The sequence below is a fragment of the Morone saxatilis genome, unplaced genomic scaffold (assembly GCF_004916995.1).
Source record: "Morone saxatilis isolate NCDOM2014 unplaced genomic scaffold, NCSU_SB_2.0 Contig16, whole genome shotgun sequence".
Classification (NCBI taxonomy): Eukaryota; Metazoa; Chordata; class Actinopteri; family Moronidae; genus Morone; species Morone saxatilis.
In genome coordinates, this window is record NW_023339718.1 from 25,911,771 (window position 1) to 25,926,663 (window position 14,893).

Genomic DNA, 14,893 nt, shown 5'->3' on the forward strand with positions numbered 1-14,893 from the left:
TTGGTTATGTTCAGAAGTCTATCTTAATACCTTTACAAACTTTACAAACCGAGTCTCAAAGTGATCACAAAACTAACTTTGATGGAAGTGGAGAAGAGTAATAGAGTATGACAGAACTCTCAGCAGTCAGGCAGGAAGAGACGCTCTGTGGTTTGCTGGGATTGGGATGAACTACAAGCGGGGGACGCATGCTTTTACTTTCCTTGTGGAGATTTGAACAAGTTGAATAAAGACGTTTTAAAGACCTTTTTAAGACCATTATGAATGCAATTTAAGACCTATTTTACATCCATACTGGTAAGTACAAAGCATATGAGAGAAAATAAGTAGGGGTTCCATGTCAGTTTGTTTTGCAGTGGTTAATATAATTTTTTCCTAAAAAACACATTTAAAAGCAAGACTGAAAAATGCAACTTTATACAAGTAACATTAACTTCATTAATCCAATCAATCTTTAAGAGCTGTCAAAATCATATTTAAGACATTTTAAGGCCTAAACTTCAGATTATTAGGTTTTAGACTTTTAAAGAACACGGAGAGCCTGATTTTCTCTCACTGTGTGGAAATCTGATTCGGATTTTTCACATCACAGATCATAAAGAAGTCTTCCACGTAAGACAATAAACTTGTGTACACTGACATAGCAGTTTAGCATGGCACTTAACTGAAAACGACTGGTCCAATCTTCTTAATTGACGGCTTAATACTGACAGATGTGACGTTATGTTTTGAGTTTAGTGGAAACCCATCTGAGGAAACAGCCTCAGGCCAACAACCACCTCTGCAGTCAGCCCAGGACTGACAACAGACCTCCTACTAGTACAAGTACCAGCACTATACAAGTAATTATTACTGTAAGAAACAATTTTTTCATACTAGTCAGTGGGGAAACTTAATCATGCGCAACAGAGTTCTCTGATTAGAATGAATCGATATGAATAGTGAGAGGGTGGAATTCTAGTAACTAGTAAAACATTTCCTCGTACCTCCATCGCTCCATCTCGAGCAGGGTCTGCTGTTTTGAGAATGTCGTCCACTGTCCACCACTGGTCCAGCAGGTACAGAGCCACAGCTGTCATTGGGTCACTGGGCGAGAACAGGCCCAGGATCTTATGTTTATCACTCAATCCATACAGGGGGGTGAAGCCCACACTGGAAATGTCTATGGTGACCTGAGGACAGACAGACGGTCCAGTACACAAGGTCATGTGTGATGTATGAGTTCGATGATACACTGATATTGAAAAAAAACCTCTACTTGTTTTGAAACTCCATTCATATCCATATCATCATACTCTGATGATATCTGCATTCAGGAGCTTCAGATGTTGCTACTGGTCTAAAAACTGAAGCCGAAGAATAAAGCTGGATTTATACTTCTATAGACACACACATATGGTTTAATTAATGAGAAAACCTGCATAAGAAAACATACCCAGACATATCTCTGATTTATCTTCTAACAAGTGTCTTATTCCACTGTATAAATACATCAACAAATACAATACAGTAGCTACATTTCTTCTATTATGTAATCTGTCTAGGATTTTGAGTCCAAAATAAACTTTCACTGTGATTCCTACAATAGTAGTAATTCTGACATGCATGATACATACGGGTCCTGGCCCTGGAGTCTTTACAAAACACTACTTTTAAAGTCACTAAATGGAGCTCTCACTGACTCTTACATTGAAAGACAAAAAAGTGGTCCAATCAGGAGTGAGTTAGGACAGCCCTGGTCACCACAAATGTCCAGCGTGTGTTGTGTTTTACCTGGGTAGAGTCAGAGAGGATGAGGTGTTCAGGTAAATCAGGGTTGCTGTAGAGCAGGTTGTTCATGTAGTTGTGGGCCGACTGTTCCAGCTCCACCTGGCTGACATCAGCCAGAAGATCCACGGGGAACTCCATCCCTACACAACACACAACAAACAGCAGTGAGATAGAGCAGCATTCAGACCCTCAGTCAGCCAATACTGTCGTTGTCCCACCATGATCTCTCAAACATTATTTAAGCAGTAACAATGGCACTTTCTGAACCACTTTTAAATCACCTGAAGGAATTACAGACAGAATAAAACCTTTGAATAAAGCCGAAATATCCATGATATTTTAAGGATAGGACAGGATATGATAGAATAGGTGTTTTAAAAGGAAGCAGGAAATAAACTACAGTGCTGCTCTAAAAGTGTAGTGAATGTATCATTACACACCACCATAAGTACCCTAACAAGCAGTTCCTCTATGCCATGTTTAGATTCAGATTTAAATTGTGTGCAACTTGGCGGTATTTATGTCGACTAGTGGACTTGAGAAGGCCTGTAAGGTGTGTGCTGTCAGTGAAAGAGGATTAGCTTTTATGTGTAACAGTTAGTATGGAACGTAACTGATCCAGGATCCATATGAGTGCCCACATGGCTGTATGCATGTAAACAACAGATATATAGTTTTACTGCAACTGTTACTGCTGTTAAATCTTGATGCAGAGTTGCAGTGAGAAACTAGACAACACAGTTGTGTGCTGTGTTGGGGTTAGTGAAGAGTGACCTGTTGCTTTTGCCTCCATTGAGTGAAATCCTGTAGGCTGTGACTTATTTTCAGTGGTGTTACTGGGAAACTGGGCATGCTTATCATCATAGAAATAGGTCATAAGATTGTGAGGTTTATTGCAATGCCTTCCCATCAACACACAGCTCCTCTCACTGGAGCAGCTCCAGTCTCTTTGCCCATCTGTGGCACAGCAGCCTTCAGTGATGATAAGCCAATACTTGTAATGTGTAACCAACTGGATGCTTTGCTTTTTATTTGAGCAGGACTACAGAGTGGTGAGGGAGGCGGCTACATCAGAGACAAAGTAGTGCATTTTTAATTTATTTAACCCTAACCCTGCCCTCAACCCTTGGTACAATCCAAACCGTTAGCTTTTATCCACTGCACCCTTAGTAACAGTTCAATCTGGAAGTATTATTTCTTGTAGCTAAGAGATAAGTGTTTGTTTAGCTTGATAGACAGAGAGAGGATTTCATCAATTTCATATTGATCTCATCATAAATACCCATACCATATAAATCCACAGCTCTGCCAATCCTAGCACAGGCCTTTAAATTCAAGAGTAGTCTCCAGCAGTTCAGTTCATAGTCTCTATGTGGGATAGACTTGACCTCCAACACGTGGCGATGGTAACCTCATTTAATCCACCAGCCACAACAAATCCCAGGTAATCCCCAGTGATCTCTTGTGAGACTAATAAACTGTGAGAGCTACCTTATTAAGCTGTAATTAGGATAACAAGCTAAATTTAGTTTCTTCTTACTATTTTTTTTTTTAATTGTTATTGTTCTTGGAGTACAAACACAGGCAGAACAGTTTTGATTGATTTAGATTCAGTTTGAGCCTGGAGAAGGGTCATTCATGAACCGGCCAACAACTTTTTTATTAATCTTAACCAGATCACTTAGTCTAAACATTTGACACCAAACTGGGGTGGCCAGGCATCCCACACCACCCCTCTAGATCCGCTCTTGGAACAGAGTTAAAGTATAAATAAAATCACATGTACACATGCATTATTTAAGGTTTTTATACAGAGCATAAAAAAAATCTGTTTAGCATAGGCTAATTGCACTGAAGGAATTAAAGGTCCAGTGTGTAGGATTTAGTGACATCTAGTGCTGTAGTTGCATATTGCAACTCCCTCGCTTCACCTTCCACTTCTAACCACGAAGGAGAAACTGTGTAGGTCGCAAAATTAGTAGAAAACATAAACGCCCCTTTCTAGAGCCAATGTTTGTCCCTTCTGGGCTACTATAGAAAGAAACATGACATGCTCCCACGCCAAACGTAGATAAAAACAGCTCATTCTAAGGTAACAAAAATTCTTATTTTCTGGTGATTATACTCTAATGAAAACATACCTATGAATATTATATTCCATTTCTGCCAAATGATCCTCCTAAATGTTACACACTGGAGCTTTTAAGTGATATATGTGCACACATACCAGTGATAGGTCAAAACATTGCCAAATAAGACTTTAATTCTCAAAGTCAGAAGTGGTACTATATGAAAAGCCGTAGGTGCTGAGCTGAGCCAAATGATCTGACTCACTAAAAAGAGCCATAATTCCCATCACTATTTGAGCCTGCGCCACAATCGACTGAACAAGATTTGGCATTTGCCAATCAGCTTGCACCAACAAGTCATTTAATAGTTTTTGGAAAATGAAACAGCAGGGCTTAAGTAGTTGAAGACCTTAAATACAGTAACATTTAGTAACCTGGAGGGGACCATGAAGATTTACATATCCAAAACATCACTGTCACCTGCTGCACTGCATAGCATTACAAGGCTATGTTTTCAGAAAAATCAAACCTGTATACGTGTATAACTAAATTAGCTTGATTTGATTTTTGATGATTTGACAACTGGATTCCAAGGTGGCTTAATAAATGTAAAATAAATAACTCTAAATTATATTATATAATATATATAATATTACCTGTTGACTTTAGGATCAGGGTTTTCCCTGAACCCCCAGGGTTTCCCAAAAACACCTATAGTGTTCTAGCCTACAGCTGCTACAATCAACAATGTGAACTGGCCTGGCCACCTTTCCACCCCGAAACAAACACACAAACATTGCATCCATTGCTGCAGGGTAGTGTAGAATAATGTAAAACTGCCCGACTGATGTCAGTCATAGGAGGTTGTAATAGGAAGCCAACACGGTTAACACCTCAGGGACACACATGCTCATTCACAAGGCTTCAACAGCTGTCTGCTAACACACGCTTGACAGAAATACATGCATGAACACAGGGTCTCATTCAAACCTTCACTCCGTGTTTTGCTCAGTTATCCTGTTCAGACTTAGAGCCTTCTCAGCTAGAAACTCCACTCTTCGATATTGCAAGCATACTTGAACATAACTGCAGAACGTGAGCTTCAACTTTTCATAAGGAGACTGAAGAAAGAAAACTAATCTAAAGAACGCCCACCACTGCAGCAACCAAAGTTCAAGACCTGGTTGCACAACCTCCAGTGGCTGTGGGGGATATGATACCTATCACAATAAAGGGGTTTCAATTTGATATATTGCAATACTACAAGCAAGGCAGCATATTTCGATTTACAAAAAGAATTTAATTTTAGGAAAAGTGTCATAGTATAAAGACCATCATGTGCATAATCTGGTTGCATAAAAAAAATACTTTGTGGCTCATACTGGTTGGTCAGGAGGCATGTGTATTAAAGTAAACTATATTTTATTAAGGAAGAGTTATTTTATGACCACTTATGTCACTTTTTCCAGAAAAGAAATTTCAGATACCATATTGGCACTAGTATCAAAAATTTCAAACAATTCCCAGCCCTAGTAACAAAGGGCTAATATACACATACAGGAGAATGAGAATTTAGAGAGGGAAGTGGGAATGCAAAGCTATCAAAAAATCCACTAACTGACTCTTCATCTTCTGGTGAATTAAGTGTTTTAACAGGGTTGTGCATGGAACTACAGTAGCACACTTGTATCATATGTGCACGGCAGCAACCAGGAAGGAACCTGTGACAGCAGTCTGGTGTGAGAGCGTTGAACACATGTTCATTATTACGAGTCAAGCACGGCATGTGTGTATGACAGTAGTATAAAATGGAAATTTCCATTGGATTTGAATTTGGGCTAAAACAAACCTCTAGCCTTACACAACTTCAGAACAGGAAATATGCACACACCAGCCTGCACAACAATAACACAGCTCTCTCACACACAGTTATAAGGATCTGATTAGTGTGAGCTACCTGCAGGACCAGTTTCAATTAAGTAAATGATCCCCAGAGGGGACGTCAATGCCAAATCTCTTTTTACATCTTCACCAAGTTAACCCATTGCTCACTGTTACTCTACACCACTAGTGTCAAACGTAACTTCCATATACTATAAAAATAGTACTTCACACAGTCCAGATGTTACATGAGTAACTTTTAAAAGATGATCATGGGAATGTACATGTTAACGTTAAAGTTGGCACCCTTTCTATGTGACAAGCTGTGGTGTTTAACTGGAGGCAGCATCCATTTCCAACACATAATCCCACTGTACTGTACCCTACCCCTCTATTTCTCCCAGCAGCACACTGTCATGAGCATGACCAGCCAAGCATGAAGTCCAGTTTGTGTTATGTTTGCATGCCTGTGTGTGTGTGTGCCATTCCCTTGACGCAGGGAGTTTGAATACCACAGATCCATCCATAAACCAATCAGACACAACACTCCTGTCCACAGTTAGGCTATCCACTACAAAGTATACACAGTATAGTACAGCAGTCTGAGCTGGTTTGAAGGTCCAGTGTGTAACATTTAGGAAGATCTATTGTCAGAAATGGAATAAAATATTCATAGCTATGTTTTCATTAATGTATAACCACATACATGTATGCCAGCAGCATTGAAGGGGCGTACTATGCAATTACAGAGGCTTCTAATGTTGACTGTACTTAATTAATTCTTCAGACACAGCCCCAAGCTCTAACAAAACAACTGCACAACCCTCAGCAGTTTCTGACACAGCTGACTGGTAGTCTGCTGCACAGATTCCAACTTTCATACTGTATGCTATTTGGTCATTAATGACTTTGAGTAGTGCACCCGTCAGTTGTTTTATGCAGGGGATTTATTGTCAGGCTTATGACTGCATTGAGAGCAGAAACAACATCATCATCATCTAGACAGTTTTAATCCCATGGCTTTTGAGACTTTGACCATTTCTGGGTCAGAAATATCCAATCAGCTGCAGGTCTGTCAGGCTCTTTTAATGTAATTAATTCGTTTTACAGACTTTGTTGACAATGAAGTTATTTTAGAGCCCAACCAATATCGGAATTTTGAGACAAATACCGATTTTAGAGGGGAAAAATTCACAGAGTACAGATATGGCGGCCAGTGAAAATAGAGCTGTTCTATGTAGATTGTGCACTGATATGACTGTGTGAAAGGTACTCAGAAGGATGCTTTCTTAAACAAATATCTTTATTAAAGAATATTTAACTTAATATTCTTTAACATGTTAAATAATTAAACATATAAATACATTGTCAACCAACTCTAGTTGACACTGTTAAGAGTTGCTTTTTTCCTCTTACTATGCTGCTTGTAAATCACACATTTACATATATCAGGCATTTTTTTCTGCATTATATACCAGATTTATTTATTTTTTAAATATAGGCCCATATCAGACAAAATATGCCCCTATACCGATATGATACTGATATGTGTGCAATTGGCCAATATTGACTGATCTATCAGTCAGGGTCTAATTTATTAGATAGAAAACCAACACAGGCCATTTGTACTCACTCACATCCATTATGCCCCTTTATCCCACCATGTCTCCAACTGACACCCACCCACCCACACACACCCACACACACACACACACACAGTCACTGAACATCACCAACAAAGCAGAAAGTCCCGTTTGTCTTTTGTGAGAGTGTGTAAGAGAGAGAGAAAACAAGCCTGGCAGCTGACTGTGTGTTTGTGTGCAGATGCATTCATGGCTCTGGTGATGGCAGGCCCAGTGCCCCCTCAGGGTAAGGGAGCAGTGAATACCACACATGCATGTACAAACCAGACATTTGACTCTTGCTTTCTCTTACGTCGGGCACCTCGCCTAGAACTCTCAAAAGTTGTCATAAACAACAAGCTTGTGCTACATTTCTACAACTGCTGGGGTCGTTTTGTCTCACACACAGAGGGAGGGACAGAAAGACACAGATAGCACACTTTTAGGTACATGATGTTCCGATAACAAGAGCTGCATAGAATGTGGGTAGGATACACTGTATGGCTCCTTATTTCACTTCACATGGACCCTGTGAACGTTCAAAGCTGATAACAATCACATGCGATCAGAAACTTTCTTGTAAATACCTGAATAAAGAGGCTCGTTAAAACTGAAGACACAGCTAGAGGCAAAGAGCGCGGCTGCACAAACGCTGAGTGCGCACTTTTTCTTTCATTAGCGCACAAACCGTCCAACGAGAGCGGAGCACAGAGCGGACTTTACCGAACTAACACTGAGCACAAACACAGCCACTCTGACTGTCTGAAACCGTGAAAAAGTAACAGGGAACACTGAGTTCCAAAGCCACGGTAGCTGGGACAGAGGGTGTGTGTGTGTGTGTGTGTGTGTGTGAGCGGTCTGGGGGAGGGGGCGTGTGCTCTGTAGCCACGCTGCCACTGATGGAAACTGTGTCCCAACAGCAGCAGCAAACAGGACGGTGAAAACTTCAATTTCCAACACATTTCAGACACGCAAACTCAACTCAAAATAATTGGCAATTAAAGCTCGAGCCTGCTCCATTTAGTTTATAACAGTGAAACAACGTATCATTAGAATAACTAATTGTTTCAACAAGTTAGAATAAAGTTCATAACAACGCACATAAAAGGAATGCGCAACTAATCTTAGCTAATTATCTGAGGAAATAATGTCTATGCTTGTTCAATGATAGCTTGCAGGCACAGTGTAAGTTCATGGGGAACTGTGGGAAAGTGTAGTGAGGAAGCTTCATCTTCGGACAGGCTGTTACAATTTAGAACATTTTGTTCCCGATTAAAAGGACATAACGTTAATTATGTTAATGGCGTTGGCTCCAGCAAGGTGCACTGTGGACGCCGCCGACGGCCGTCCACAGTGCGGCTGTGTGAACTGGATGCACCGCGGTAGTCTATATTTAATGCCTGCCTGCTCTCCGCTCCAGCAGATGCTGCCCTGGCCCCGTCCTCGTTTCTCCCTCCTAATTCCAATAAGTGCACAAAGAAAATGCCCAGCGAGCAGCGCGCACACACACACACACACAGTCTGGCAGCGGCAAGCAATATGAAGAAAAACGAACTCACCTCTACTTCGCAGGAAGCCTTTTCTTTCCTTCAAAACTCTCACTGTTCAATTTAAATTCCGTAAACACGTTTATGGTTTATTATGTTGCTAGGTGCGATGCTCTGCGCATGCTCGGCTCAGGCCAATCCTGTTCCAACTGCCTTATGTAACTAAACTATTATCCAATCTCACCCCCTACAGCAGGGGTTCCCAACCTTTCTATCATTGAGTAAACCGACAACCCCTGACTCAGTGACTTAGGCTATGGGTAGTTCATATTATATTTAATGCATAACAATAACAGTAGATAAACTGTACAGTGAACCCAAACAGTGAACAAGAAGACATTGTAAAACAAACGCAGATTATTTCCTGTGAATATTGCATCAAAGATGAGTTTTCCTGACAAATTCTCTTTTTAATTTCTAACAATCATACAAACTCTATAGGCCTGTCATAGAGGACTAAAGAAAGCAGAACATATTCACATTGGAGAGGCTGATTTGGACATTTATCATAAAAAATGACTAATGCAATAATTTAATAGTTGCATACTAATTTATTAATTGACTAATCTTTGCAGTTCAAAACAGAGTTTGTAGAAAAAAAGTAGAAAAACAATCAATCAACATTTATATGATAATTTGACTATGTTTTAATTTTCTCATTAAATGATACCTATTTAATATACTGTTGGGCATGAGTAATTAGCCAATTACTGCACAAGTAATTAGTTACTAGGGAAAGACATTTTTGTGTTCCTTTTAAATGATTGCTTTAAGTCTCTTGTTAATGCGCTCAGCTATAATATTTTAGGGTTGGCAGAGTAAAATGAAATAATGTCTCAGACATTTCACAGTAATTTCTTACTTTTACTTTTTGTATAGTTTTCTATTTGTATAGATATAGGTTAATTTTAATTTTAATGTATGTCTAAATGTAGTTTGTATGCTGCTACTGGATGCTTGAATTTCCCTCGGGGTAAATAAAGTATCTATCTTCTATAGATAGATTTAGGTTTAAGCTCAGTCCTAGAATGGTAGATCAGTATGGATTAATTCCACTCCCTTTAGTGTAGGGATTGGTGAGGCTAACACTGGGTTCAAATACCGAAGAAAAGTTTTCTATTGTTTTACCATTGTTTTTATTTCTTTATTTAATCACAGCCAGTATTTTTATATGTAAGAAGGTGTATGTTTATCAATTCCATTTTTTTTTTTAGTAAATCAATTGTGTAGCGAAAAGAAATTATAAATATATTTTTCTAAAATTTTGTAAAGGCGAAAGTTAGTGAACACTGAGTGGAATGGCTTAAAACGAGCAGGTAAATACAATCAGGTGACACAAAACTGTTGTCTAGATGAACCAATGAAATGAGAGAGGAATTGGGCAGCACTGTTTGAAACATATCAAACCAGGTCAGTTTAGTCTTACCATAATAGGCCATACCATACAGGTTAATCATGCAGAGAGTAGGGTTGCACAGTTTATTAAAATATTGTTGTAACCACAATATGGCCAAAGGCAATATCCAAATCGCAGAAGCTGCAATTTTTAGATAAAGGTAAAATGTGACAAACAGCATTATAATGAAGTACTGTAGTTCTTAAATGCCTTGACCTGCAAATTTGTTCTCCAGATTTAAGAAAACATGTTTGCTGATCCCAAATTTCTTTTTGAGGGAAATTAAATTTGAGGTCCTCATAAATGTATTCTTGGCACAATAAACACATTGCAATTATTTTGACAGATATTGCGATATGATTCATGATTAGTGTGGCAATGATCATTTTTGCACCACAATTTTAATTTGACAAACTTGTTTGTAGTTTGAAAAACTACTGAAATCATGATAATGTAAAATTTTTGGGGGTGTGTACCAAACAAACATCTTTTCTTAAATCTAGAGAACAAGAATTATAGGCCAGGACATCTCTGCAGCTCTACAGTAGTTCATTATACATGTTATGTTGGAAAAATGGCAACTTCTGCTATTTGGATATTGCAATTGGCCATACTGTAATTTTGGTAATATTGTGATTAATTGTGCAGCCCTAATCACAGCATGATTGACCTTTGGTAGGTTGAAACTTAATTGGTTTGATCTGTTACATTCAGTGCAGCCAAATTTCTTCCCTAAAGATTTTTCATTTCATTGGTTAATTTTACTACAATTTTACAACAGTTTTGTGCCTACACAATTGATTTCCTCAAAAAAAGTATATGAAATTGATAAACATACCTGTTATTTCATATAAAAATACTGGTTCTGATTAAATAAAGTAAGAATGGTAAAACAACAGAAAACTCCAAAATGGTTTACATACTTTCTAGCATATCTGTATATACTGTATATAAACCAGTGGTGGCCATTAGTAAAATTACTCTGCACATAATTAATCAGCCAGTAGAGAGCAGTGCTGCCTTGCTAATGGACATAAACCTGCTGCTACAGAGTGAACACGCTTCACTACTGTTGGCTAGTTTTTATACATTTATATACATTCATTCAGCAGATAGTGTTGTTTGTCTCAGAAGGACATCATACACCCGACCATCGGCTGTCCAGCTCCCCCTATATTCCATTCCACGTGCTGCAGCCTGAGGTCTCTATTTACAGGTATTTTGCCAATTAGTTGTCTGAGGACTACAGGCTCAACTGTTGACATAGGTTGCACGTCTTTGATGAAATATCTGGCATTTAGTCTGTTAACTTCTGCCTAGCTGTGCAGACAAATGCATGGGTTTAACATCCAGCTTTGGCTGTTTGGATGCAATGGCTCCTCCTTGGTCAGCGGAGCTAGCACAGGGGTCTTTTGGGTCTTTTTTAACAGTGATTCCCAAACTGGAGGTCAGGACCCCCACAAGGGGATGTCAAAGTTTCACAGGGGTGTCACAAGGCCTTCTTAATTTTAAGGGGTATAAAAAACTTAAATAAATATACACAGTAGGCCTATATCTAAGCATTTTGCTGAAAACTAAATGATTTTTCTTTTCTTTTTTAAAGTTCAGATTATTATTTAAGATCTAAAGGTTGAAGACCTGAACACAATTTTCTGATGTACAAACTTGTCCTGCGGTAGAAGTACACAGTTAAAACAATCAAAGAGCTAATAGAACAGTGAGAAGCTCAAATTTCCTGAACTGTTGGCTATTGTGTGCAGTCTAATGCTGATTCATTGATTGCTCTGCTGTGGGTGGGTGACGTTAGATCATAACTCGGAATATCCAGGGAATAGGCATAGGCTGTATAAAAAATGGAAATAGCTCCCGGACCTGAAAAGTTAAACCAATTTGAACGTACCTATTAGGGCAGTAAACAGTTTCCTAATGAGTTATGGTCCTCAAATCTCTAGTTTCAGTCTTCTTCCATACATCATGATGTTCATTTAGTAAATGATGGTCCCCATTTAGAGAAAATAGACGATAAAGCAGGGTATGCTTTAGGGCTACCTTGTGATTGACATGTCGGTACCATGGCGACCGGTCAATCAGATATGCATTGCTACACCTGTTTGCTGCGGCCACTGGGGCAAACAAAGCTAGATTACATCATGACGTCTGACTGATGATGTGAGCTGTTTATTGAACATATTTTGAAGTAAAGTAAAGGCAACTGTGAAAGGTCCAGTGTGTAGGACTTAGTGATTCTAGCGGTGTAGTCGCAGATCACATCTAACTCTAACATCTAACTTTACCCTCCCTTTCCAAGCGCAAATAGAGAAACTATGTGGCTGCAAAACATGAACTTCTGCATCTGTAGATAAAAAAAACAGCTCTCCTTCTTCTCCAATGTCCATCATACACACACCCGGATTGACTACTTTCTTCTAGATAATAGACTATTAGGAAATGTTACCTCTTTTTGTCGGACGAAGAATTTGTGAACAACATTTCTCCCCAAATTTCCTTCTTTCTTGAAACCAGTGCTTCCCTGGAATTTTTTTTTTAATAAACTCAATCTCCCCTCTGTTCTGGCCGAGCTAAAATTTTTGCTGGGAGGTGTGATAACCAATGCAGAAATTCTACAAGCTATCAAATCCCTAAAATGTAACAAAACACCTGGTCCAGATGGGTACACCTCTGAATTTTATAAAAAATGTATACTTGAGCTATGCCCGTTTTAACGAATCTCTGTCATCCAGGATGTCTCCCACCAACTTTACGACAGGCTGCAATAACACTCTTACCCAAAGAGGGTAAAGATCCACTCCAGTGTGTTTCCTATCGCCCAATCTCTTTGCTGAATATAGACTTTTACAGAAATAGAAATAGAAATAGAAATAGAAATTTTATCCAAGATTCTGGCAGTAAGACTGGAGAAGGTCATCTCACAAAAAATCTCACCAGACCAGACGGGCTTCATTTTAAATCGGCACTCTAGTTCAAATTTTAGAAGGCTCTTCAATATTATATACTCATCTCTGCCCCACTCTCCTGAAATGGCCATATCACTCGATGCTGAAAAAGCGTTTCATCAAGTTGAGTGGCAATATTTATTTTTAACTTTTAAAAAAATCGGATTTGAGGATTCTTTCATCTCTTGGATTAAACTCCTCTATTCTCACCCTCTAGCCTCAGTAATTACTAATGGACAGCAATCTGAATACTTCCCTCTTGGCAGGGGCACACGCCAGGGCTGCAACTAATCCCCTTTACTTTTTGCCATTGTCATCGAGCCTCTAGCCATCGCTCTTAGACAATCCAATGACTTCCTGGGCATAGAACGAGGGGGCCTTACACACAAATTGTCTCTATATGCTGATAACATTATTTTGTATGTCTCAGACCCATTAAAATCTGTTCCTGCCATTCTCAGCACCCTGACTCAATTTAGGAAATTTTCGGGATACAAAATAAATTTTGAAAAAACCAAAATGTTTCCTCTTAACCAGCCTGCTACCCTAATCCCTGCATCACATTTCCCATTTAGAACTGTTAGAAAGAGCTTTAAATACCTAGGAGTCAAGATCATACCTGCTTTCTCCTCCCTCTTTCCTAAGAACTTTGGCGTTTTATTTGAAAAATCTAAGAAAGACATGATCAGATGGATGAACCTCCCTCTGTCCATAACTGGCCGAATTAATCTCATTAAAATGATTGTACTACCTACATTTATTTACCTCTTTCAAAACATTCCAATCTTGATTAAAAAACAATTCTTTAATTAATTGCACAGTAGCATATTCCTGTTTATCTGGAACGGAAAAACACACAGAAAAAAAAGAAGGGCCCTTCAAAGACCTAAAAAGCTTACTGGCCTGGCCCTACCTAATTTTACTCATTACTATTGGGCATGCAATATAAAGGTTATGTTACATTGGATGGGAAAAGACCAGGGTGATAGATGTTAGGCCTGGGTGCAAATGGAAAAAGCCTGTAGTCCGCTTAGCCTGTACTATGTGCCCCAATGCCCCCTCCCCCAAACCAATTTCTCTCCAACCTTGTGGTCTATAACTCAATCAGGATTTGGTCACAATTTAGAAGACACTTCAAATTGCAGACAACATCTATACACTCTCCCATCAAGAATGATTATAACTTTCCACCCCCTCTCTGACTCAACCTTTAGGATTTTGCATTCAAAGGGCATTAAATCCATCTCCAATATATATGTGGATGGCACACTTGGCTCATTCGCACAACTCTCAGTACTATTTAATTTACCAAAGTGTCACTTTTTACGGTATCTCCAGCTTAGGCACTTTGTCCAGAAAAGTATTACTTCATTCCCAGACCTTCCACCGGATAATATGATCGATCATATATATTCTTTCATTGTCTCCATATCGTAAGGGTCTATTTCCACTCTTTACAATAATATATGTGATATCATTTCTCATTTACTGCAAGATCATGGAAATCATGGGAGAATGACCTTGGAGAGGATATGACAAATGATCAATGGGAGACAGTGCTTTAACTGGTACATTCGTCTTCCCCTTGTGCTCAACACAGCTTAATACAACTCAAAATTGTGACTGGCGAAAATTTTCCCTGATGTGAATCCTT

The 14,893-nt window shown here is 39.0% G+C and overlaps 2 protein-coding genes across 2 annotated transcripts in view; one reads left to right on the forward strand and one right to left on the reverse strand.

Annotated features, from left to right (window-relative positions):
- Window positions 1–9,000, reverse strand: part of LOC118325998 (soluble lamin-associated protein of 75 kDa-like) — an 11,611-nt gene extending 2,611 nt beyond the window's left edge. Inside the window, exons 1-3 of the mRNA XM_035658882.1 lie at window positions 8,902–9,000; window positions 1,774–1,910; window positions 987–1,172 (exon numbers count right to left, since the gene is read on the reverse strand). Coding sequence (XP_035514775.1) covers window positions 987–1,172; window positions 1,774–1,908 — 321 coding nt within the window. The 5' untranslated portion in view covers window positions 1,909–1,910; window positions 8,902–9,000. The remainder of the gene's footprint in view (window positions 1–986; window positions 1,173–1,773; window positions 1,911–8,901) is intronic.
- The window catches only part of LOC118325999 (phosphatidylinositol 4-phosphate 5-kinase-like protein 1), a 16,660-nt gene continuing 9,319 nt past the window's right edge, over window positions 7,553–14,893 (forward strand). Inside the window, exon 1 of the mRNA XM_035658883.1 lies at window positions 7,553–7,589. Coding sequence (XP_035514776.1) covers window positions 7,553–7,589 — 37 coding nt within the window. The remainder of the gene's footprint in view (window positions 7,590–14,893) is intronic.